Genomic DNA, 24,218 nt, shown 5'->3' with positions numbered 1-24,218 from the left:
TATTATTATTATGGCATTTGTTACATGCTTACGATGTGCCAAACACTGTTCTAAGCTCTAGGGTAAATACAAGGTAATCAGATGTCCCACTTGTGGCTCACAGTCTTAATCCTCATTTTACAGATGAGGTAACTGAGGCACAGAGAAGTTAAGTGGCCTGCCCAAGATCACACAGCAGACAAGTGGCAGAGCTGGGATTAGAACCTCTGACTCCCAAGCCCATGCTGTTTCCACTAAGTCATGGTGCTTAATATGGAAAGAGTCCAGGCCTGAGAGTCAGAAGACCTGGGTTCTAATTCTGGCTTTGCCACCTGCCTGCCATGAGTCCCAAGGCAAACCACTTAACTTCTCTGTGCCTCAGTTTTCCCATTTGTAAAATGGAGATTAAATACCTATTCTCTCTCCTACTTAATGATAATAATAATAATAATAATGGTATTTGTTAAGAGCTTACTATGTGCCAAGCACTGTTCTAAGCCCTGGGGTAAATACAAAGTTATCAGATTGTCCCACATGGAGCTCAGAGTCTTAATCCTCCTTTTGCAGATGAGGTAACTGAGGCACAGAGAAGTGAAGTGACTTGCCCAAACTCACACAGCTGACAAGTGACAGAGATGGGATTAGAACGCACAACCTCTGACTGACAAGCCCGTGCTCTTTCCACTAAGCCATGCTGCTTCTATTTCACAGTCTACTTAGACTGTGAGCATCATGAGGGGCAGGGCCTTAATACAGTGCGTAGTAATCACATAAATATTATTATGATTATTATCATCATCATCATTATCTTAGCCATTTCTAACCCCATGCTGTTTCCAGATAATTCCTAAAATATATGTAGTACAAATTTATCTACCCCACTTCAAAGTCTCCAGCTCGGTCTTCTCATGCTATTTGACCTTACATTTACGTCACCTAACCCGGCTTCTCCTCCCAGAGTCCAGCCCACAATAATTGCTTATCCTACTTACCTTAAGGTGGTTTTCTAGTTTCTCTGATCCCTTTCTGAGCAATCTGATTCTTCTGTATTGAGCCTCCACGCTCTGAGATTTCCAATTTTGTACTGTGTTTAAACTAAACTTCATATTATTGAAAATCCCTCTATACAGGAAGTGGTTATTTCCATATTTTCTCTATAATTTATCTTATCCTTTCTTACAAGCCACCTTGAAAACATCCCTTGAGTGACTTTTCGTGGCTTATTTCCCTCTTTCTTGACTTTCCTCCTAAAAGGGAGCAAGAAAAGGTTTTAAAGGACTAACTGCAAAATAGAGACAGTATCCTTTGGTTCAAAGATGGCACTGATGAGGGCAAAAATTTGTCCCTGAGTGTGAGAATCTTGTGCACTTTGTTCATGAAAATACAGTAGTACCCTTTCCCAATCAGAGTAAGCACTGTTCAGATATCAGTGGTTACAAAGGGAAAGATAAATCCAACCACTTGCCAGGCAGACACTTGAGTTGCTTTTGCAGTAGTAGCGATGTTTTGGGCTGAACCATTAGAATTCTCTCCCTTGATTCCCCCTGTGTCCAGTGTAACATTTCTAGTTTGACAGCTAACTGAATTTCTATCTGCAATTCCTTCTCATTTTTCCAATACTAGAAGAACATATTTGACAAAAGCGTAACAAAATGGAGGTCCATTCTGTTCAGTAAAACTTGGACAAAGGTCCATCAGATTTAATGAAAAGACCGAATTGAAATATTTTTAAAACATGAAAAATAGTGTTTTATCTAGGCCCTGATGTGTTCTAAAGTTATGTAACATTCTATAGATTCATGTTTGATCTTTTTCTCTGCTCTCATAAATTCTGGCCCCTGATCGTGTCTGTTGTGATACTTTAATGCGGAGTCTTGGGCCTTCCTGGGTCCCCTCATGCATTTCCTTTTTAAAAGTTATAGCTGACGCTTGTATTTTGGGAAGGGTCCATCTGCCGAATTTTATGTATCGCCAGTTTCTTAATTGTGGTTGCCCCATCTGCTGGCTTTCAGTCCATCTGAACAATTGCCAACCAGGGAAATGCCTGTATTATTCCATTCCAGCTAAAATAAGAGTTTTTATTCCCTGTTTAATTTTCCACTTTGCATATCTTAAAAACTGCTCTCCCTGTACTCCTCTCCCATTCATAGACACCTGTTGGGTGAACTCCTTATGTGAAGAGAATGTGTTTACCCACTCTATTGTACTGAGCATTTGCACACAGTAAGCATTTAATAAATACTGCTGAATGATATATTGTGACCCAGTTTCACCCCGTCCTTCCTCTCTCATCACCCGCCTTCCCCTAGGCTCCCTCAATCTACAGCTCAGTCATTTTGTCTGATGGTTTATTGATATTTTATTCCAACATATTCATTTATTTGAATCCTCAATGAAGGTGTTCTCTTCGTGAAGTTCAAATTGCAATTATTAAGCATTTTAGTTCCCCCTTTAATTAATAGACCTTATTTATCTTCAGGCCTTTTCCCAATACATGCCATTTTTAAAGCCTAGGAAGGGTTCTGGACTCAACCTGGGGATTATTTAACAAAATAGACCACTCAGTATAGGCATCAGCAATAGATAATTCACTCTGTTTAGGACGGGATGAGATTTGTTGGTGCGTAGGTGCTCAGTCTCCCAAACTTGAAGATTCCAGTTGTTCTCAGGCTTTTTTCCACCTGGCTCCTGAAACTACCCTAGACGTAGTTTTAATATGCCTTTAAAAGTGGGCTTCATAACTCATCTTCACTACACTGAACTGCAACTAGAAGTTAAATACCTTGGCCAGATTGGAATGAAAGCCCCTAGGTAAAAGCCTTACAGGATTGCCATTTCGAATTCCTTGAGCCATCCAGCCTATAAGTGCTGCTTCACTTCCCTGAACATTAGTTTAACTTGCTTGCAAAAATTTTCTGCTCTTTCGGCTACTTTCACCCTTTTCATCCAACTCTAGTCTGCTCATTTGAGATGTCAGTGACTTTATCTGCATTTTTTTTCCTGTACCTACACAGGGCAAACCAAATGTTTATAGCCAACCTCACGTCAGTGGAGATAACACCTTGCAGATTAGGCCACAGACCCTCATGCCCAGGAAAAGCAATATGGCCTAGTGGAAAAAGTGCAGGACTGGAATTCAGGAAACCTGGGTTCTAACCCCATCTCTGCCACTTGCTTGCTGTGTGACTTTTGGCAAGTCACTTAACTTCTCTGCCTCAGTCTCATCATCTGTAAAGTAGGGATTAAACACTTCCTTTTCCTCCCCTTTAGATTGTGAGGCTTGTGTGGGTAGGGGCTGTGTCTGATTTGATTGTCTTGTGACACCCTCAGTGCTTAGCAAGTGCTTGGCACATAGTAAGCACTTAACAAATAACACAATTATTGTTATCTTATTATTACTATTTCCCTAACTCAGTCTTTAAGATTGCTCCAGAGCCTGTAATATTAGCACAATAGCTCCTGTTACATAGGCTCATTTGGAACTTTTCTATCCACAGAAGCAGTATGGCCTAGTGGAAAGAGCATGGGCCTGGGAGTCAGAAGGTCATGGGTTCTAATTCTGGCTCTGCCACTTATCTGCTGGATGACCTTGGGCAAGCCACTTCACTTCTCTGTACCTCAGTTTCCTCATCTGTAAAATGGGGATTAAGATTGTGAGCCCTATGTGGGACAGGGACTGTGTCCAACCCAATTACCCTGTATCTATTGCAGCGGTTAGGATAGTGCCTGGCACTTAGTAAGTGCTTAGTAAATGCCATAATTATTATCTCCCAACCCCGATTCTGCTGCCACAGCTCTGGAAACTTTCAGGGCAGTGCCCAGACTTCCAGCAGATTGGCAGCAAGAGAAAAAGAGCGACAAAAAGTGACTAGCAATCATGCAGTAAGTATCTGTCAGGCAGAGCTGCTGACCAATGAGAGACATGCATTTCCAGCATAAGAATCCTGTGTGCCCCAAGCACAATTGCAAGCCTATCAACTAGAAGTCCTATATCGAATCATTCCAGCATTAGGGCCAGAAATAGAAGTAGTCCATGAAATTTTTCAATCTGTCAGTAGTTTTCCTCTGTTCAGACAGCCAGTGTACCATTGTAAAACAGTGTCATCTTCATTAAGAAGTTGGGGCTGGACTTTGAAAATGCTGACTCTGAATTTAAGCAATAGGGATTGGGCAGTTGGTAAAGCCAATAAAATGGTGAAACGGTGAGATGGTGTATCCTAGTTTTTAATTGATGTCTAGTTCCAAAACATAAAGCATTCCTGATTACTTGCTGGTGAGCTCTTGGAGTTTAGGGGGTTTGTTCCTTTCTAAAGTCCATTTGCAGGACTTCCATTTCTTCCTATTCCCTGGTAACAAATGGAATGAGGTCATTGACATACCCCAGCTCCTGTTCCTATGAAATGCACACTGCTATGAAATGTTACTCCCTGTGAAGATTTATAGGTGGTACCACATTTAACAACCATATGAAAGTTTGACCTGGGAGCTAGTCACACATTAAGTCTCCCACTGCTGCCAATTGACAGTAAAACATCAGTGATCTCTGGCATTAGAAAAGCTTAAAGGGAAGAAAAAAGACACTGACATAAAATGAAGGGCACTTCACCCTTTTTCATGTTCCACATCTATCTGTGGCAGGGAACATGTCCACTAATTCGCTTGTATTGTACTCTCCCAAGCACTTAATACAGTGCTCTGCATAAAAGCGCTCAATAAATACCATTGATTGATTGGTTGATGACATTCACCTAAAGGTTTGGGCATTTGGTAATGACCCCACCCTCAGTCCCACAAAATTTATTTTACATATCTTGTAAATTATTTATATTAATATCTGTTTCCCCCACTAGACTGAAAGCTCTTTGTGGGCAGGGAATGTGTCTACCGAGTCTGTTTTGTAGTCTCCCAACCTCTTAGAACAGTGCTCTGCACAGAGTAACACTGAGTAACACTAAATCAACCATTGATTGATTGATTAAGCATTTTAGTTTTAGCTTCCTTTACTTTCTTCACAGCATGATTTGGTTACTTTTCAAGTCCAAAGTAGGATAAGAGATCAAGATCAAGGTATTTCATTTTATAAGAGAAAAGCTGTTTTTAAAATATTTTTCTAAAACTAAGGAGAGACTCAAGAATTAGCTAAAGTCAGTAACAGCAACAGATAACAAGACAGCCTTGGTACTGAGTCAGGAGAATGTAAAATAAAATCTAGCCCTGTGCCGAAGGCTTTTCTGCACCAGGTGGTAGAGTTTCCAAGGTTTCACAGTCAGTCCCTGTACGCTGCTTTTCTTCTCCTCTGCCACAGGCTTTTCATGTAGCGTAGATTTTTCCCTCCAGTCCCTCTGACCTAGACCTCCTCACCTCTTCAGAGCTCTGACAAAAGCCCTGAATTTTCTGTCTCCATTACTATCGCTTAATAACTTTCCCTGGATCCAGTTCCTGAATTGGCCCAGCCTACAGCCATGTGACTCTTAGATTTTTTGGGAGTGGGGGCATTAATTACTTTTGGAGGTTTGCTTCCTCAAAATCAGGTAGGCATTTTCAGCCAGTGGATTCACAAATAGCCTTTAGTCGCCTCCCCTTGCCATTAGTTAGACTATTGACTAGGCCAGAGGAAACTCCAAGGGATAAATAGGATTGAAAGAATCTTACAGAGCCCTCAACTAACCTAATTAATAATAAACCCTATCAGGCTCTTTGACGGGATGGGAATTATTCAGAGCAGAATTCCCTATCTTGGGGTCTCCTGAAGCCTGTGAGTGGAGGAATACAGGAAGACATTGTAGCCTAAAAATAATAGGAATAGATTTAGGCCATCACTCAGTGCTTTGAGAAGATGGGCTCAAAGGAAAGAAGAAAAGGAGTAACTGAAAAACAGGTGTGAGTGTCAGTTGGCTATATAAGGTGGATACCCAAAGTGCTGTGCTGTCTAAAAAGTCTCAGCTGTGAATATTTTAAGGAATTGTCAAGTAGCATGTTCTGATCTCCAGCCCTGAAAGGGTACATATGCTTAAGTGAAGGAGTGATGGTATTGGTATCAAGAAAGAGATGTGTTTTTAAGGACTGAATCACCCAGTCAAAAACAATTTTGATGGACTCTGCTGGTCTTGTGGCATTCTCTCAGCATATTGGTTTGCTCAGGAGAGATGAAACTCTTTTCCCATCTTGTTCCTGTGAAAGATGAAGAGTGAAACAAGTTTCATGGTGGATTTGGGCTTGGAAGGATTTATCTATTCATCACTGTGGGTATAGTCCCCCTGTAATTTACCACATTTGTCTGGGGGATGTTGCCGGGGAGTGGTGTGAGAGGAGAGTCTGGGTGGGGTGGGAAAAGCTGTACTGACAAAGAGTAGGGAAATAAATTTCTCTTTTAGCTTTGAACAAGTAAATAATGATTCACTAGGAATCGTTAAGCAGCATGACCTAACGGAAAGACCACAGGCCTAGGAGTCAGAAAACCTGGGTTCTAATCCCAGATCTGCCGCTTCCCTGCTGGGTGAATTTAGGCAAGTCATTTCACTTCTCTGTGCCTCAATTTCCTCATCTGTAAAATGGAAATTAAATATCTGTTCTCTCTTCCTCTTAGACTTAGAACCCTCTTTGGGACAGGGGCTGCATTCAACCTAATTATTTGTATCTATCCAAGCATTTAAGACAGTGCTTGGAACATAGTAAGTGTTTAATAATACCTGGGTTTTCTGAAGCACTTTTATTCCCAAAGTGCTTTCACATTAAAAACCTCATTTTATCTCTCACTACACCCCTATGGGGTAAATTGGAAAGGCAGATATTATCCCCATTTTGTAGATGAGGAAACTGAGGGACAGAGAAATGAACCTATGGTCACACAGCAGGTAGCTGGCACAGCTCAGACTCAAACCCGAGTCCTCTGGCTTCTAGACCGGCGCTCTGCCACTTCACCGTGCTGTATTATCATCATTGATTTTATTTTTTATTATTATCAGTGTGAAAATGACAAAGCAATTATTTCCCCTTCTGCCTTTGTTCATGGGTAAACAGGGTACCAGATTGCTTACCGGCTTGCAGCCAGCAGCCCTAACACGTTCACCACCGTGGAAGTTGGATCCACCATCAGGCAGTTCATGGCAACCGATCTCACTCCTGAATCAGCATACATCTTCAGGACATCTGCCAAGACAAGACAGGGGTGGGGGGAGCCTCTGGAAGCCACAGTGATCACTACTGAAAAGAGAGGTAATATTTGCAATTTGTTTAATATTTCTAGATGGCACCTCTTTGCCACTGACAGACTTTATTTTTCTGGGTTCCCTAAACTTGTTAACACTTCAGCTTTTTCTATTAAGCCTGATTTGAACCTATGTAACCCCTTCTAGAGTCAAAGTTTCTCACTCAGGGCTCTCTGTTTAATTTTTCACGCCATATTAAGAGAGCCTGGAGGGAACTGACAAGATTATAATGCAGTGCTGAAAGGCCATGATTATGCTGGAGCCTTCTTTGACTTTTTCAATGCGAGGACACTTTCTTCTTGTTCCACTTTCTTGCTGTTAGAAATCCAAGGCTAAATTGATGGTATTATTTTTGTGGAAATGTTTTCTTCATGGAGCCCCACCCTGAGCCATGTGTCTTCTTTCCCCACCCTCTTGGGGATGGTGGGAACGTCACTCGTGGAGAAGCAGAGAGTGTAGGCAGAAGAGAGTCTGCTAGAGCCTGATTGAAAGCACATCTCCTCCAAGATGCCTTCCCTGACCAAGGCCATCTTTCCTCTTCTTCCATTCCCTTCTGTATCCCCAGATCTTGCTCCTTTTGTTCATTCCCCACCCCAGACGCACCACAGTTATGTCTATATCTGTAATTTATTTATCTTAATGTCTGTCTCCCCCTCTAGTCTGTTAGCTCATTGTGGGCAAGGAATGTGTCTGTTATATTGTAGTCTCCCAAGCGCTTAATACAGTGGTCTGGACCCAGTTGCGCTCAATAAATACAATTGAATGGTTGAATGAATAGATCTTTATTACAAGTTTGAGAGTTCGGAGAGCCTGAGTACTCAGCATCTAGCATGCTCTGCCCTGGATAGGGAAGTCTGAGAATTTAAAAAGAACTGCTGGGGGACAACCACCTAGTCAGAATAGTACTAGCTCCTGGATATTTATGCGTTTTCTTAAAATCCTCCAAGATTGCCTTTGGAAATCTAAAACTCTCCTGCCTAGGTTAGTACTTGTCTTTGGAACCTAGATCTCTAAAAAAAAAAATTGGGCTTTTTCCATGACACCTAGACCCAGGAGACCGAATCACCTGCTTTCTGCTTTTATACCCTTTTCTTAGTTTAGCAATGTGTTACCCGATCAGTGATCATCATAAATTCTAGATTTCTAATGTCTTGTTACAGCACTAACATCCTAAACTGATTTAAATGACGGACTTCAGATGAAAATGATAAGCTCTGTATTGCCTTCCATTTGACTTTCTACAGAAGCCAATGATAATGTTAATAATTCTTGTTCCTGAGCATCAAGATTTCTAGTTGCACATTATTACAAAGTGGCTTTTGCAAAACAGTGCTTTAATGGAAAATGTTCACAGAAGGAAATTTACTTTCAGGTATGCAAGGGTATAGATGTCTTAGGGAAAAAAGTATAAGACCTTTAGAACATGCCTGCCTTTGAGGAACAGAATTCTATTTTAATATCTGAAAATATTCTCAATGTCAAGGTCTTTAGGTCCACGTACAGCAATCCCCAAACCCCATAAACAACTTAACCTTGAAAGTTTCATTTTTGCTGGGCAGTTAACGGGAACAATGGCTTATTTATCATACTATGTTTAGTCTGGAGATGGGTCACCCTGAAGGCAAAGATTGTCATCTACTGGCATGGCTATATCTCTGTGAGGCATGAATGCCATGCCAATAGCATTTCAAACACCTTAACCAGTTCCATCTAACCTGTCTGAGACAGCTGACTTTAAAATGACAAGATTGAGCACCCGACACTGAAGTCCTGAGACACTGTGGAATCACAGAAATCAAGAGAGGTTGCATGACATAGTTGATAAAACACGGGCCTTGGAGTCAGAAGGTAATGGGTTCTGATCCCGGCTCCACCACTTACCTGCTGTGTGACCTTGGGCAAGTCACTTCACTTCTCTGGGCCTCAGTTACCTCATCTGGAAAATGGGGATTGCGAACGTGAGCCCCACTTGAGACAGGGGCTGTGTCCAACCAGATTTGCTTGTATTCACCCCAGTGCTCAGTACCTTGCCTGGCACATAGTAAGTGTTTAAGAAATACCGTAATCATTATGATTATCAAGGTGATGACAGAAATAAGGTATGTGGTGAACTCATCTGGTCTGTATGATAAATGAAAGGATTACCAAGGTGATCTATTATGGCAAGCTCACTCCCTGGCCAAGAGAAAGGTACAAAGACATACTGAAGGGTAGCCTCAAAACCTGCTTCACTGACACTGGTGACCATGGACTTATACACTCTGAGACAGGTGCTTTCGATGTCAGATCTCCCATTTGGCTTTTAAGTCCTTTGGGGACAAGCACATTTCTGCAGCCAAGAAATATGCACCTTCTGCAGTCAGCCATGCGCCTCAAGCCTTGGCCTCTATGCTCATTCATAACCCACCTAGCCTGAGCCTCATCCATCATCTTCAGGAGACTCTGGTATCATCATTATCCAAAGAGTGGGTAGGCAGGCAGGCAGACAAAATATCTTTGAAGTCTGGAAAATGCCTCTTCCTCAAGGTTATTATTGAATAATATGCACAGAATGGACTTTGCCCTACATTCCACAGACTGAGATTCTTTTAGAACTTTTTAGACAGGTTGAAGAGAATTGCAAAATTCATGGGAAACTCCCTCTATAAGCTTCTTGAGTTTATATTCATGGAAAATTCCATAAGAGTGATCTTGGTTTCCTTGAGGATTCACAGGGAGAAACAGAAGCTTTCAAGAATCTGGACCAGATGAATCTTTGTTTATAGCTCAGAATGGACCTAAATCCTACTTTTATGCATACCATATTGCTCTAAAGTGGTCTATCATTATCCCTGAGGTTATCCAAATGGAATGCCAGAAGAATTTTCACAGAAGTTAGGCATGTAACAGGAAACTCTAATGGTTATAGTGAAGTGGCTGGTGATACACATCAACTGTTGATCCAATAAGGAAGAAACACAATATGATCACAGTCCAGGAGATAGCAAAGTGGAATATGCGACACATACTGTATTCTGGACCCACTACTGTCCCTCATCCTCTGACCGCCCTCTCGACGGTACCTGCCTCATATTTACAAACAAAGCTTATTTACCTTTCTTGCTCTGCAACTTTGCAGCTGATATCTATAAGACACTTGTAGTGCGGGAGAGGTAAAACTGTGGGCTTTTATTACAGGACAGCTATGCACAGACAAAGGGGTTTATAGGTGGCTTCTCTGCCCACCCTGCTCTCTTTCCCTTGGGATTGACCGGAGCTAGCCATGTGTGAGATCGGAGTTGTTCTGAGAGAATGGGGAAAAAGGAGAATGGGATGGGGCAGCCTCCCTCTGGATGGGTCCCGCAGCTCAGTCCTGGCCAATACAACAGAGAAGCAGCAGGGCCTAGGGGATAGACAAACTACATTTTCCTGGGTTCCCTAAACTTGTTAACACTTCAGCTTTTTCGATTAAGCCTTATTTGAACCTATGTAACCCCTTCTAGAGTCAAAGCTTCTCACATAGGGCTGTTTAATTTTTCAGACCATATTAAGAGAGCCTAGATGGAACTGACAAGATTATAATGCAGTGCTGAAAGACTTTGATTATGCTGGATAGACCACAGGCCTGGGAATCAGAGGGGCCTGCGTTCTAATCCTAGCTCTGCTACTTACCTGCTGTGTGACCTTGGGCAAGGCACTTAACTTCTCTGTACCTCAGTTACCTCATCTGTGGAAAAAAAATGTGGATTAAGACTGTTAGTCCTATGTGGGACAGGGACTGTGTCCAACCTGATTACTTTGTATATACCACAGTGGCACATAATAAGTGCTTCACAACTACCATTTAAAAAATGAAAAGAAATTGACCCCAGGACTCTGTAGGGCCATAGCGGTGATAGCTCTCTTCACTTATTTAACTCAGATCAGGTGATCGTACTCATACCTAACCCTATCTTATTTGCTAATCCTGACCAATTGGCCTAACCCACCACTTTGTAACAGGTTCCTACAGATTGGGTGGGGCCCATTGTAGGCTTAGCAAGAGAGTGAGCAGCTGACTTAAATCGGGTTTAGATAACTTTTTTTTATTTTACAAGCCTTCTTGAATTTCCACTGGTGTGATGGCAGCCTAGAGTTTCTAATCCCCATTTATCCCATAAATCTTTGGTCCTACCAACAGTAATTTATCACCTACAGGACTTTAGGAAGAGAAACCATTTTATAGAGCACAGGACTTGATATTTACCCAATATTAAAGTGAATCTGAATATATCAAGAGCCCAGGATTGACTGGGAGGAACAGAAGAAACATTTTAAAGATACAGTGACATAAAACCTCCAATGATATTGAAAGGCAGTGAATAGTTGGAATACTGATTAACCTGATATATGGCAATTAAAACCTGATGATCCTGGAAGAATGTGGCAGCCGAAGAGAAAAACACAAAGAGTATCACCCACTACATGTGGGTAGTAAATGCACCAAAGCAACAAAGGGAAAACTTTTCATGCTGACAGTCTGAAAGGGGTTGGCAATGCTGTTTACAAAGATAAAGATCTCATGCTTAGAAGAATCATCCTCACACCTGAAGTACAGCTATATTCATTCAATAGTATTTATTGAGCGCTTACTATGTGCAGAGCGCTGTACTAAATGCTTGGAATATACAATTCAGCAACAGATAGAAATAATCCCTGCCCAGTGATGGGCTTATAGTCTAATATGTAAAGCGATTCAAATTTAAGTAGTATTAGCATTAGGGTCCCTTAAATGTTTTCTAACTGGCCCCTGGTGGCATTTTAAGACAGTGTTTCCTTAGAAATACCCACACCTATCCACAAACACTTTAAAAAAATGGTTTGCATGAAACGCTTACTATTTGCCCGACACCATACAAAAATAAACTCCCTTCTGCCAGATTTGGGATAGAACCCCATAGCAGACATAGGGAATGTTCGTTCTTCCAACGACATGGTTCACTTTGGTCACAATGTGATGCGGTGTTGGAAGAAACAGTTGTAAGCATGAATGTGGAATTGGTGAGTGCAGCATAAGTTTTCCTTAACGGGTATAACCAATCAATCCAGGGTATTTATAGAGTACCTACTGTGTACAGAACACTGTACTAGATGCTTGAGAGAGTCCACTAGAATTAATAGACATGATTCCTGACTTCAAGGAGCCTAAACTCTAAGGGGAATTAGGAAAAGTGTCTTAGTGGAAAGAGCACAGGCCTGGAAGTCAGAGAACCTGGGTTCTAATCCTGCCTTTGCCAATTGCTTGCTGTGTGACCTCAGGTAAGTCATTTAACTTCCCTGTGCCTCACTTTCCTCAACTGTAAATTGGGAATTAAATACCTATTCTCCCTCCTACTTAGACTGTGAGCTCCATGTGGGGCAGGGACTGTGTTCAATCAGATTGTTATATCTACCCCAGAACTCTGAAGAGTGCTTGACACTTAGTAAATGCTTAACAATTAAAATATAGTAGAATTGGGCTTGCATGAGGTTGAACATTTTCTATGGCGTTAACTAGTAGAGCTCAGCTAACAGAATATCCTTCTTTTAGTTCCCATGGGTCAACAACAGAAAATTTCCATAGAAATGTCAAACCCTGAAGAAGATGAAAAACAAAGCACTCTCATAACAAAGCTGTGTAGAAATCATGCAGTGAGAGATGTGTTCTCATGGAAGCAAGTGCTGATTAAGTTGAATCAAATAGCTTCTCACAGACAAGGCACCGGAGTGTCTACAATCAATTGCTGCTTTATTACATGCCACACATTTTAATCAGAATCAATAATCTTCATGATAAACAATTAAACAATTATTCTTCACTCTATTGAGTTTCTCTATTGAAATCGATAGGGTGAGGAGACGTGGTGACGGAGGGAAGAGCTATAGTCAGCTAGTCGGGTTCTGGCATCTGCTATGTCTGAATTCCCTTTCTACATTTCAGGAAAAAAAATGTAACTAGCTATTGCCTTAGAGAATTCCCTACAAATAGTGGGACAGATTTTTTACCTCTTCAGATTCAAATATTTTAACTGTCCATATTGAAGAAAGAAAAAAATATGGGTTCTTTCTGCTATACACCCAGTCCAACCTGCTAAATAGGAAAGTGAAAAACAACTTGAAGGTATTAGAAGAGAACGCAAATCTATGGCAGTACTAAACTGATTGTCACCCAGAGACGCTTCTCTTCAAGGTGTGCATGTAATGGTAAATTCTTCATTGATTCTGTTCTGTTTTCTACTAATAATAACCTACTGGTCATAATGATGTTTTGTGAAGAATTAGGTGTTTTCCAATAAAGGATTTTACTATCAGAATCTGCAATAGTTTTAGCACTTTGTAATTATGACTATTCAGAAGGGTTCTGTAATTCCTTAGGTGATAGTAAATCACTTTTAATATTATTTGAGATTCTCATGTTGATTCCTGCTGCCTAACCATCGACCTGCAATATACCCAGTTCTCCTACATTGTGAGGCTTGCATTCTTCCAAAACCCAACATCAAGGAAAACTTGTGCTGTAGTTCTTATTCAGTCTGACAACATGCACATGGGCTTTTTTTTCCCCCCCACCACCTAAGTACACCATTACCAAACAAAGTTATCTCCAAAAACACAGTGGAAAGTAGGTATTACGGGAGAACTGCAAGGCAGTGTGGCCTAAGGAAAGAACACGAAACTGGCAGTCAGGAGACCCAGATTCTAGTCCTGTCTCCATTATTTGCCTGCTGTGTGACCTGGTTCGAGTCATTTAACTTCTCTGTGCCTTAGTTTTCTCATCTGTAAAATGAGTTCAAATACCTGTTCTACCTTCCTTAGTCCTTAGGGATAGAACTGTGTCTTAAGACCATGAGCCCCACGTGGGAAAAGTACTATGTCTAACACAATTAGCTTGTATCTACCCTAAGACTTAGAACCGTGCTTGACACATAGTAAGGGTTTAAAATCCCAGCCACTTGTCAGCTATGTGACTGTGGGCAAGTCACTTAACTTCTCTGTGCCTCAGTTCCCTCATCTGTAAAATGGGGATTAAAACTGTGAGCCCCACATGGGACAACCTGATCACCCTGTATCTAACCCAGCGCTTAGAAGAGTGCTCTGCACATAGTAAGCGCTTAACAAATACCAACATTATTAAATACCATCATTATTATTATGGAGAAGCAGCGTGGCTCAGTGGAAAGAGCCTGGCCTTGGGAGTCAGAGGTCATGGGTTCTAATCCTGGCTCTGCCATTTGTCAGCTATGTGACTGTGGGCAAGTCACTTAACTTCTCTGTGCCTCAGTTACTTCATCTGTAAAATGAGGATTAACTGTGAGCCTCACGTGGGACAACCTGATTACCCTGTATCTTCCCCAGCACTTAGAACAGGGCTCTGCACATAGTAAGCGCTTAACAAATACAAACATTATTAATATTATTTTTATCTACTTGATTGCTAAGCAAAGTACCATTTAAGTGCTTAATAAATGCCATCTCTATTATTAGTAAATGAGTGAATATATGAAAGCAAATGAAGAGCAAGAGTTTCAAAATCTTCCTGTGCCTTTGCCCTCGAGATGAGTTGTTTCTTGGTTCTTGCTAATACTGTATAATTGTGTTCGTTTCCAGAGCGCCCAGCCCCCCCCAGCGAATTGCTGATTCCTCAGTCGAAAGTGTCCTCTCGGAGTCTACAGCTTCAGTGGATTCCTGGCAGTGATGGGTCCTCACCAATACGGTATTTCACCGTGCAGGTGCGAGAGCTGCCAGACGGAGAATGGCAAACCTATTCTTCTTCCATCAGCCACGAAGCTACCGTCTGTGTCATTGAAAGGTAACACATATGGTCACAAAGCTTCACAGCAGAAATGAATTACTTGGTTTTGTCATTAGCTTACTCCCAAGCGTTTTTCTTAGGAAAACCCAAAGGTTCCAACTCCTTATTTGGATTTATTCACTCATTAAATTGAGCTTGTTTTCCCCCCAGATTTGAAGGGTTTGTGAATTCAGCTACCTGGGGCTATAGGTGGGAACCAGGGGGCAGAGATCTAATTCGTGGGTGTTTCCAACACCTTCCTCCATTCAGCCCCACATAACTGAATGTAAATTATAGGAGCTTGTTTGGCATACAAAGGGTAATTGACACTGGACTAAATGTCCCAGATTGGGGGTACGTGTTGTAGGGAAGACACATGAAGAAGACGATTAAGGTTATTATAGAACTTCATGTTTGTGGTTGCCCAAAGCCATTAAATTAACTCCAAATTGCAGATATCTGCGTGGATTTATGTGGAAGTGTCAGTTTCTTCCAGGTTACTGCCCTATGCTTCCAATTCCCACTTTTCGGGGGGGGGGGGGGGAGGAGAAAAGCACATCTCTCCTTCATCCCTATCATTTGCTGAGAATGGGATGGAGCCAAATAAGCCTCAATTCCTGTTCTCCCCTATGAGCTCCAGGGCTCTCTGCCACTTCGATTTATGCTCATGGCTCAATCACATTTGGGCTTGTCTCACAGGTGGCTGACAGAATGGCTCAGTAACTTTGTTTTTTTTTTAACTCACTCTCACACCACCACTAAAAGGTAAATCAGTAGTTATTCACTCCATTGTAAAAGTGAGGAAATTGAAATTGCCACACTATATGGAATCCATAATTTTACCAGCCCTAGACTGTGAGCTCATCTCTAGACTGTGAGCTCATTGTGGGCAGGGACTGTGTCTGTCCATTGTTGTACTGCACTCTCCCAAGCACTTTGCACACAGTAAGTGCCCAATAAATACGATTGAATTGAATGAATTGAATGAATAGCACCAATAATTGCTTCTGGAGTATGCAGCTGTCTTGTCAAAATGAAATCAAATATAGCAAATTAGCACTACTTTAAAAAGTGCGGATTCAGTAATGAGCTACATGTATCATCTTGGAATATTTAAGGTATTTCTGGTAAGTCTTCAGTTGAGTATTTCAGAAGTTATAGAAATTTCAGCTTGATTCACCAAATGGGATATCAGAAGAAATATGATGTGCCCTCTTTTCTGTGAGTGGTACTTAGAAGTCAGTTATCCTGGCACTCAGTAGGTTAACGTTTCATTTTCTCCCTACAAAAAATGTTGTTTTAGAAGCAACATCCTCACAATCTAAACATAGGGCAAACAATTGTTTATGGTTTGAAGCACTGGAGATCTAATTCAATTAGCTCTGTGCTAAGGGGCATAAATAATCTCACCTCTTTGTGAAACCATCTGAAAAGAAGTCCCCAGTGATGTCCCTGTAGTCGAGCCCTCTGAAATCAAATAGACTAATTGTGTGCTGTGGACTTTATGTTGAAAATGAAAGGTCCATGTTTCAGGACAGACAGTTTAATTTGGTAGAAGAGAGACTCTTGTCAATTTCCTAATGGGGTAGAACTGGGACAAATACTTACTCTACCTGTCAATAAACACATTCAACTGTCAGATCCAAGGAAAGCAAATTTTTGTGTGTGTGTGTGTGCTTGCACAGCTAGAGTGTATTGCCTCTTAATACTTAATAATCCCAACCTCTTAATATCACTTGCAGAAACTGTTAACTCATTCATTCCCAGTGACCTGAAACTAGAAATCTATTCCCCATTAAATACAGTCTTGTTTGAAGATTTAAAATTTAAAATGCCTCAAGGTCAGCACATACTTTCCTAGGTCCTCCTGGTCCTTTCCACAGAAATGATTGTTAATGTAATGCACATCAGTACCCTGAAAAAGATCATCCCGGTGCTATGAATTGTATTTGCAAATATTATTGGCATTTTTATTGCCCCATTTCTCTAAGATTTTACCTAATTTCCTGTAGGTCCTGGTCCTAATTGCAAAAACTAATTTACTTGTTGTATTTAATGAGTAGCTTCTGTAAAACAGTATAAGAGAAAATTGTTGGGTAAATTTGTCTGTTTGTTTAAACTTGTTTGAATTAGATCCAGTCTCTCACCAAATGTAAGGGAATATCCCCAAATTGGGCCAGTAGGAGTGAACACTGTGACTACTAAAGATTGCTCTTGTCTTATCTTTTAGGGTTATCGAGAAAGCCACAGTGAATCTGCTACTCAGGCATAAACTAAAATTGATGAAATGGCCTTACTTTGAAATGTCCCTGAATTTACAACTTCAGTAGCAATACCAAACCAAACACTGATCACAGATTTTGTCAGTCAGACCATGGATTTTACTGGATTTTCACTTAGAAAAGTCACTTGGAAAAAATCTGCTAATTCTCACCAACAGGCTTCCAGAGAATAAAATAACAGTTGAATCTAGCTGCCCTAGTAGATGTCAGCAGGAAGCGTAAGCATGGAATAATTGGGACGAAACCTAGAAAAACAATGGACACTTTGACTAGGCTCTTTGGTGGAGAGGTTTATCTCCTGAAGCGTTGTGCTGGTTTGAAGAATATTCACAGTAACTCTTTCATTTTACAGATTGAACCCATTCACCTCCTATAAACTACGACTGAAAGCCACCAATGACATTGGAGACAGTGATTTCAGTGTGGAGACAGAGGCAGTAACTACGTTACAGGATGGTAAGAGAGCAGGACCTGAAGTCTTATCTGGGTAAAATGTATTTAAGTTGCTTTATTTTGGAACACTTTCTCCTAAAAATTTTTGATCATATTCTTGATCCATTTTGGGTTCAGACATGGAAGAGGTCACTCATAACTCTGCTCATAGTGACTTGTATAGTCAAAAAATCAAATTGCATTCGTATCAGGCAGTTTTGGCTGTGCCCTGTAGTCATAAATCAGGGAACTTCAAGGGCCTCCAAATGGAATTGAAGTTTATTTGATTGGCTTCCAAAAGCCCTAGTAATCATTACTATTCCAGAAATTGAATAATTTACAAAGGATTGTTAAAAATTCATGTTGATAGGTGGCTACATATGAGGTTTTTTCAATTGTTTTCATTCACGATGCCCTGTTAGCTTCACTGCAGATAAGTGACTGAAATACTTAAAAAAATAAAAAGAACCTTTATCCGAAAGCCGGAGTATTATTCATGTAGGTTAGAAGATTTAGACCAAAAGGTGCATCATAGTTTTGCATGATACAATCCTGGTGACATAAAATAAAGTGAAAAAGAGGGACAGCACCATCAAATATGAGCAGGATTAGGGTTGCAATACTATTTAACAAAGAGAAAATGTATAGCCATCAAAAGACCTCCTTTGTTCTCAGGAAGGAAGATCTGAACATGGAATGATGCTTTATAATAATCCAGAGTCTTAATGTTTCTAAAAAAAAAAAGTTTATTCATTGAAAATATGGGGATAACAATCTTCAAATTCAGCAACTATTCAGTGGCTAACTGACCCAGATGTGCAGTCTTGTTTTTCTAAACTGGGCGTTGTTACTAAATGCTGGAATTCGGCTGACTTCCTTATGGGATATAAAAGTAGTTGAAGCTTAGCATCAGATAAAGATTATTTTGTCGACTCAGTGCTATCATCGGAATATGAAATCCTATGGGGGCCTAAAGCTGGGGTAAGATTTGCCATCTTTATTCTGGGATTGAAGCAAGATGGATGGGTTCTGTAACTCTGAAGAGCAGAAGACAGAGAAGAAGGTAGTTGCCCCTCTAATAAAATCACGATAATTATAATTGGCTCTTTTCATGTTGAAACCATTCCATAAGCATCAACTAATTGTTGGAGCTCCTTTATGAATGATAAACAGAGGATGTAGGAAAAGGGTAGTTAAGAGAATGAAGGATTTGCATAGATTCAAGAAAGAAAATTAAACCTAGAGGCTTAAAACACCAAAGGGTGTATTTAATCCATTAGTCAATCATATTGAGTGCTTACTCTGCGCAGAGCTCTGTACTAAGCACTTGGGAGAGCTTTGGTAGATAAAGCAGATTTGGTAGATGTGTTCCCAGCCCACAAGGACCTTATAGTCTAGAGGGGAAGACAGACATTAAAATAAATCACAGATATGAGCATAGGTGCTGTGGGTCTACAGGTGGGGTGAATAAAGCCTACAAATTCAAGGGCAAGAGCAAATGCAGAAGAGATAGAGAGTAGAGGAAATGAGGGCTTAGTCGGGCTAGGCCTCTGAATGAATGAAAGGAGATGTGATTTTAATAAGGCTTTGAAAGTGGGGAAGGTGGTCTTCTGTCAGATATGAAAGGGGAGGGAGTTCCAGGCCAGAGGCTGGATGTGGGCCAAGGGTCAAGGGCCAGATAGATTACACTGAGGTTCAGTGAGTAGGTTGGTATTAGAAAAGCGAAGTGAGCGTATTAAATTGTAGTAGGAAACCAGCAAGGTAAGATAGAAAGGGGCAACATGATTGAACGTTTTAAAGTCTGTTACAGTGTGTTTGGGAATGCTGGGAAAAGGACTGAGGAATTGAGCATATAGAATATTCATGAATTTTCTTGTTTGCTTCATGTCCTGTTTCGTGTCTTTATGAAACTTCAGTTCCTGGAGAGCCACCAAGTTCGATATCAGTAACTCCCCATACCACTTCCTCTGTCCTGATCCAGTGGAAGGTAAATTATTTTTAACATTTTCTAAAGTGTCTTATATATTTTTTTCATTTTTGCTGATGTGATTAGAATTTCAGGTCCAGTTGCCCAGCAAGATGAGTATGTATAGAAATGTGAAACCTGGTCATTGGGCTAAGCTTTGACATGCCATTTAACTACATTTGGCAAAATAAGGAAGAAATAAAGCCATTTCTATAGATAGTTGAGGACTTTACATTTCAGAACATGGTATTCCCATAGCATCTTTCATCTAAAAGTCTCAAAAGTTTTATCTTGGCGTTTTTATATTCAAGGGCAGTGATCTTCACTAAGATTTTCCCAGAGACCTCATCCCAATTTATGAAATATTTTACAAGTTCAGTATTTTATTTTGCATAATAATCTGAGTGTTTTATTATGATTTATCTTGGGTACAGTCAATTCAGGCAACTTGCCAGTTGAGATGTGATTGTGCTGCCATTTCATCTTGATTTTTTTTGCTTTGGTCCCATCTCATTTTTTCTCTATCAGCATAAAGTTAGAAGATACCTAGGGAGGGGAAAAAGTGACATAGGCCACTGAAAGCTTTTCCCAGGGCTTAGCATGGAGCAGGTATTGCTAATGGGGATCAATGACAATTAGTCACCTAGGTCGTTAAGACTTGGTACTGTTGCTTACAGCAGATAGCACATCTTTCCCTGTGGTCTGTTTTGTAAAGGTTCATTTTCTCCACAGAACTGCTATCTCAGGTCATAACACAAAATTCAAGGTGAACTGGATGTCTGGTCTCCTCTCATTCTTTCAATAACAATAATAGTAATAATAATAATTATGGTATTTATTAAGCGCTTACTGTGTTCCAAGAACTTTAATAGGCACTACAGCAGATACAAGATAAACAACTCGGACATATACCCTCTCCCTCACTGGTCTCCAATTCCAGAGCTAGTGAGGCCCATTGTTCTCTAATAATAATAGTAATAATTTTGGCATTTGTTAAGCGCTTACTATGTGTCAGGCACTGAACTAAACGCTGGGGTGGATATGAGCAAATCGGGTTGGACACAGTCCCTGTCCCACATGGGGCTCACGGTCTCAATCCCCATTTTACAGATGAGGGAACTGAGGCCCAGAGAAGTGAAGTGACTTACCCGAGGTCACACAGAAGACAAGTGGCAGAGCCGGGGTTAGAACTCATGACCTTCGGACTTCCAGGCCCGTACTCTATGCACTGTGCCCTGCTGCTTCTCCTAGAGACCTATCCCCAACTTAGGTGGTCCTAAAAGGGTCAAAGCTAGGGCCAGGTTAACCTTGGGGCCCCCCTCGGGGTTCAGGTTGCAGGACCTGCTGGTATGCACGTGGGAATTAGGGAACAAATGGGCCTCACCGGTCCATCCAATAGTGGTCAGTTCCCACCTACTCAGATCCCTTAGGGTCAGGAGCTTCTGGACAGAACTAAATGCTCCCAACCCACATCTAAGAAGTTTGGCCAGAAAGTTCCTTAGCTCAGATTGTAGCTACTTCTCTTTACTGCATTGAGCCCCAAGTCACTAAGCAACTCTCACTGCCGATATTACGACTTGGTATCAGCAAGTGGAATTATTGGCCTTGTCCCAACCAGCCCAAGACTATGTGTGGGAAGCAATAGGGATGTTAAAAATGGGTGCAGGCAAGGTTTCATAAGCTTCAAATGCTCAAATAAGCTAAATTTGGCCTGTTTCCTCAGTCTTTTTCTATTAAAAAGGACTGCTTCTCTAGGGCAGTGGGGCAGAGAATAGCAATCAAGGGAAATTTCAGGTCTTTAGAAGTTCTGATGCTGAAACTTACTGCATCAGGATACTGTGGTCTCCTCTCCAAAGAGGGATGAGGGCAGAGAAGCTGCGTGGCATGGGCCCGGGAGTCAGGAAGACCTGGGTTCTAATCCTGTCTCCGCCACTTGCCTGCTGTGTGACCTTGGGCAAGCCACTTCACTTCCCCGTGCCTGCCTCTGTTCCTTCATCTGTAAAATGGGAATTTAGACTTTGAGCCCCATGTGGGAGAAGGACTGTGTTCAAGCCGATATGCTTGTATGCACCCCAGCACTTAAGTACAGTGCCTGGCACATAATAAATGCTTAACAATCACCACAAATACCACAATAATAATAACAGTGACACTGGTCATTATAATATAATAATAATCATCGTTATTATTATTAGGAAAATAAGGAGCTGAGCCTAGGAAGATAGTGGCAAAGTGGGGCCCAGAGCATGGTTATGTTGGGAAGAGCTGAAGCAGCACAAAACAAGGACTGAGAGCATTTAACCTTAGGTAATCGAGACACAGATGCCACAAATGGTTCTCACTTCCCTCCATCCCCAGCCCCCGTCTACTGTGAAACAGAAGCTACCGAATTGGCCCATCCTGTATGCTTGTTCTCCACAAGTGTGCTTACCAGTCAAACCTTATCAGGCCATTCATATTCAGTTACTTCCGAGAGACTTTGAATGAACCTTAGTTGCCTCCCAATTGAACAAAAAACCAGAAGTAGAATATGTCACGGGTAGATTTCTCCTCGTTCCTCTCTTTGAGAGATTACTCAGAGTGCAATTTAAAAAAAAACACCAAGCTCTTCTGATAGACTAAATTCTGTGGTATAATAAAGTAAATTGTCAGGGAAGGCCTGGGTCTTGGCACATTAGGCAGAACAAGCTCCTTTTCAGCATATGGGAAGCACAGTAGTGAAGAGTCATTTGTCCTAAACAAGAGGCCATCAAATGAAGAGTGGCCCTGTGTCCAAATAGTTTAATGATGTGAACCACTCACAATTGTAGGCAGAACAAATTTGCATTGTTGTGAAGGGTTTTGCCAAAGGAACTAGCCGTATGTGTCTGTCAGCTCTCCCCCTTCAGATCAGAGTGGATTGAATTAATTGTAAGAAAAGAAGAAAAAAGGTGGTAAATATGTCCTGCGGAAACAAATGCTTGTCTCCTAGCTGGCCATTCATGCATAATCAAAAGGATACTTTACTAACTGGGATGATCACAGGAAAGAAAATTGCTTAAATTTGAATTTGTATTTGCTTCGGGTAAATTTGAAGTCTGAAAATGCAAAAACAATTTGGATTTTCAGTTACACTGACCTGGTAAAATGTTTCCTTTCACTTTAGTTTTTAACTCTTGGTTTTGAAATCTAAGATTTTTAAAGGACATATTTTAGCTGGAATGTTAAAGCTAGACCACGTCTGGTTCTGCTGTTAGTACTGACTCTTCTGGCCCTCTTAGTGCCTTGTCTCATTTCCCTTTATAATTATTTTTCCTCTGCCACTATTTAATTTATTATTATTATTACTAACAATAATAATAATAATTGTAGTATTTAAGTGCTGCAGTAGGCACAGGTTAATCAGGTTGGACACAATCACTGTCCCACATGGGTCTCAAAGCCTAACTAGGAGGGTGAACAGATATTTATTTCCCATTTTACATTTGAGGAAACTGAGGGCCATTCAAGTTAAGTGACTTGATCAAGGTCACACAGCAGACAAGTAGAAGAGCCGGGATTGGAGACAGGTCCCCTGTCTTCTAGGCCCATGCTCTGCCCACTAAATGCCCTGTTCCTGTAATTCTTTGTCCCTTTCCTTGTGTGTATTTTTCTTTCCCTTGAATCCTTTTTCTCCCAGTTTTGTCCCTTTCACGCACTGCCCTCTCCATGCTCTTCTTCCTGTCCTTTTGTTCTTTTACCTTCTCACTTGCTTTTCTCTCTTCCCCTTTCCTCCTTTCTTTTTCTTTCCTTCCCTCTCTCAGTCCTCCCTTTCTCTTTCTCCCTCTATCGTCATCTCTTCGTGGTATTCCCCAGCCTAGTCTCCTTGATAATTTAGAGGCCAGGAGGAAGGAGAATAATAAAAATAGCTCTGGTGTCTGTTAATCACTTATCTAATATGCTAATAATAATAATAATTAGGGTAATTGTTAAGCACGTACTATGTGCCAGGCACTGTACTAAGCACCGGTGGATACAAGCAAATCGAGCTGGACACTGTCCCTTTCCCACGTGGGGCTCACAGTCTCAATCCCCATTTTACAGATGAGATAACTGAGGCACAGAGAAGCAAAGTGACTTGTCAAGGGTCAAACAGCAGACAAGTGACAGAGCCAGGATTAGAACCTGTGACCTTCTGACTCCCAGGCCTGTGCTCTATCCACTACGCTATGCTGCTTCTCAAAGAGTGAAGTGACTTGCCTAAGGTCACACAGCTGATGAAGATACACTAAAATCAAATTAGGCACACTACCTGTGCCATATATACCTCATTCTAAGGGGGGGGGGGGGAGAACAAGTATTATGCCCACTTTACAGATGAAGAAATGAAGAAACTAAGGCACAGAGAGGTTAAGTGACTTGCTCCAGGTCACACAGCAGGCATGTGGCAGAGCCGGGATTAGAAGTCAGGTCTCTCTTCATATTTCTAGAACAGTTCTATTCATCCCCAGCTCCCTCTACCCATGAGTATACAGATGGAAAGGCTCAGTGTTGAAGGAGCCTCCCTAGGCTTCATGGCTTCTTGTCCAAATTCCACTTCCTCT

At 41.2% G+C, this 24,218-nt stretch overlaps 1 protein-coding gene across 3 annotated transcripts in view; it reads left to right on the top strand.

Annotated features, from left to right (window-relative positions):
* Positions 1-24,218, top strand: part of SDK1 (sidekick cell adhesion molecule 1) — a 739,495-nt gene that overhangs the window by 625,759 nt on the left and 89,518 nt on the right. For all 3 annotated transcript variants that reach the window (XM_029057499.2, XM_029057498.2, XM_029057500.2), the window contains 4 exons: positions 7,000-7,194; positions 14,793-14,994; positions 17,611-17,714; positions 19,607-19,677. In XM_029057499.2, coding sequence (XP_028913332.1) covers positions 7,000-7,194; positions 14,793-14,994; positions 17,611-17,714; positions 19,607-19,677 — 572 coding nt within the window. The remainder of the gene's footprint in view (positions 1-6,999; positions 7,195-14,792; positions 14,995-17,610; positions 17,715-19,606; positions 19,678-24,218) is intronic.

Source organism: Ornithorhynchus anatinus, chromosome 2, assembly GCF_004115215.2.
Source record: "Ornithorhynchus anatinus isolate Pmale09 chromosome 2, mOrnAna1.pri.v4, whole genome shotgun sequence".
In the NCBI taxonomy this organism is placed as follows: Eukaryota; Metazoa; Chordata; class Mammalia; order Monotremata; family Ornithorhynchidae; genus Ornithorhynchus; species Ornithorhynchus anatinus.
The sequence above is the reverse complement of the archived record's forward strand: the minus strand, read 5'-3'. Positions and strand labels throughout refer to the sequence as shown.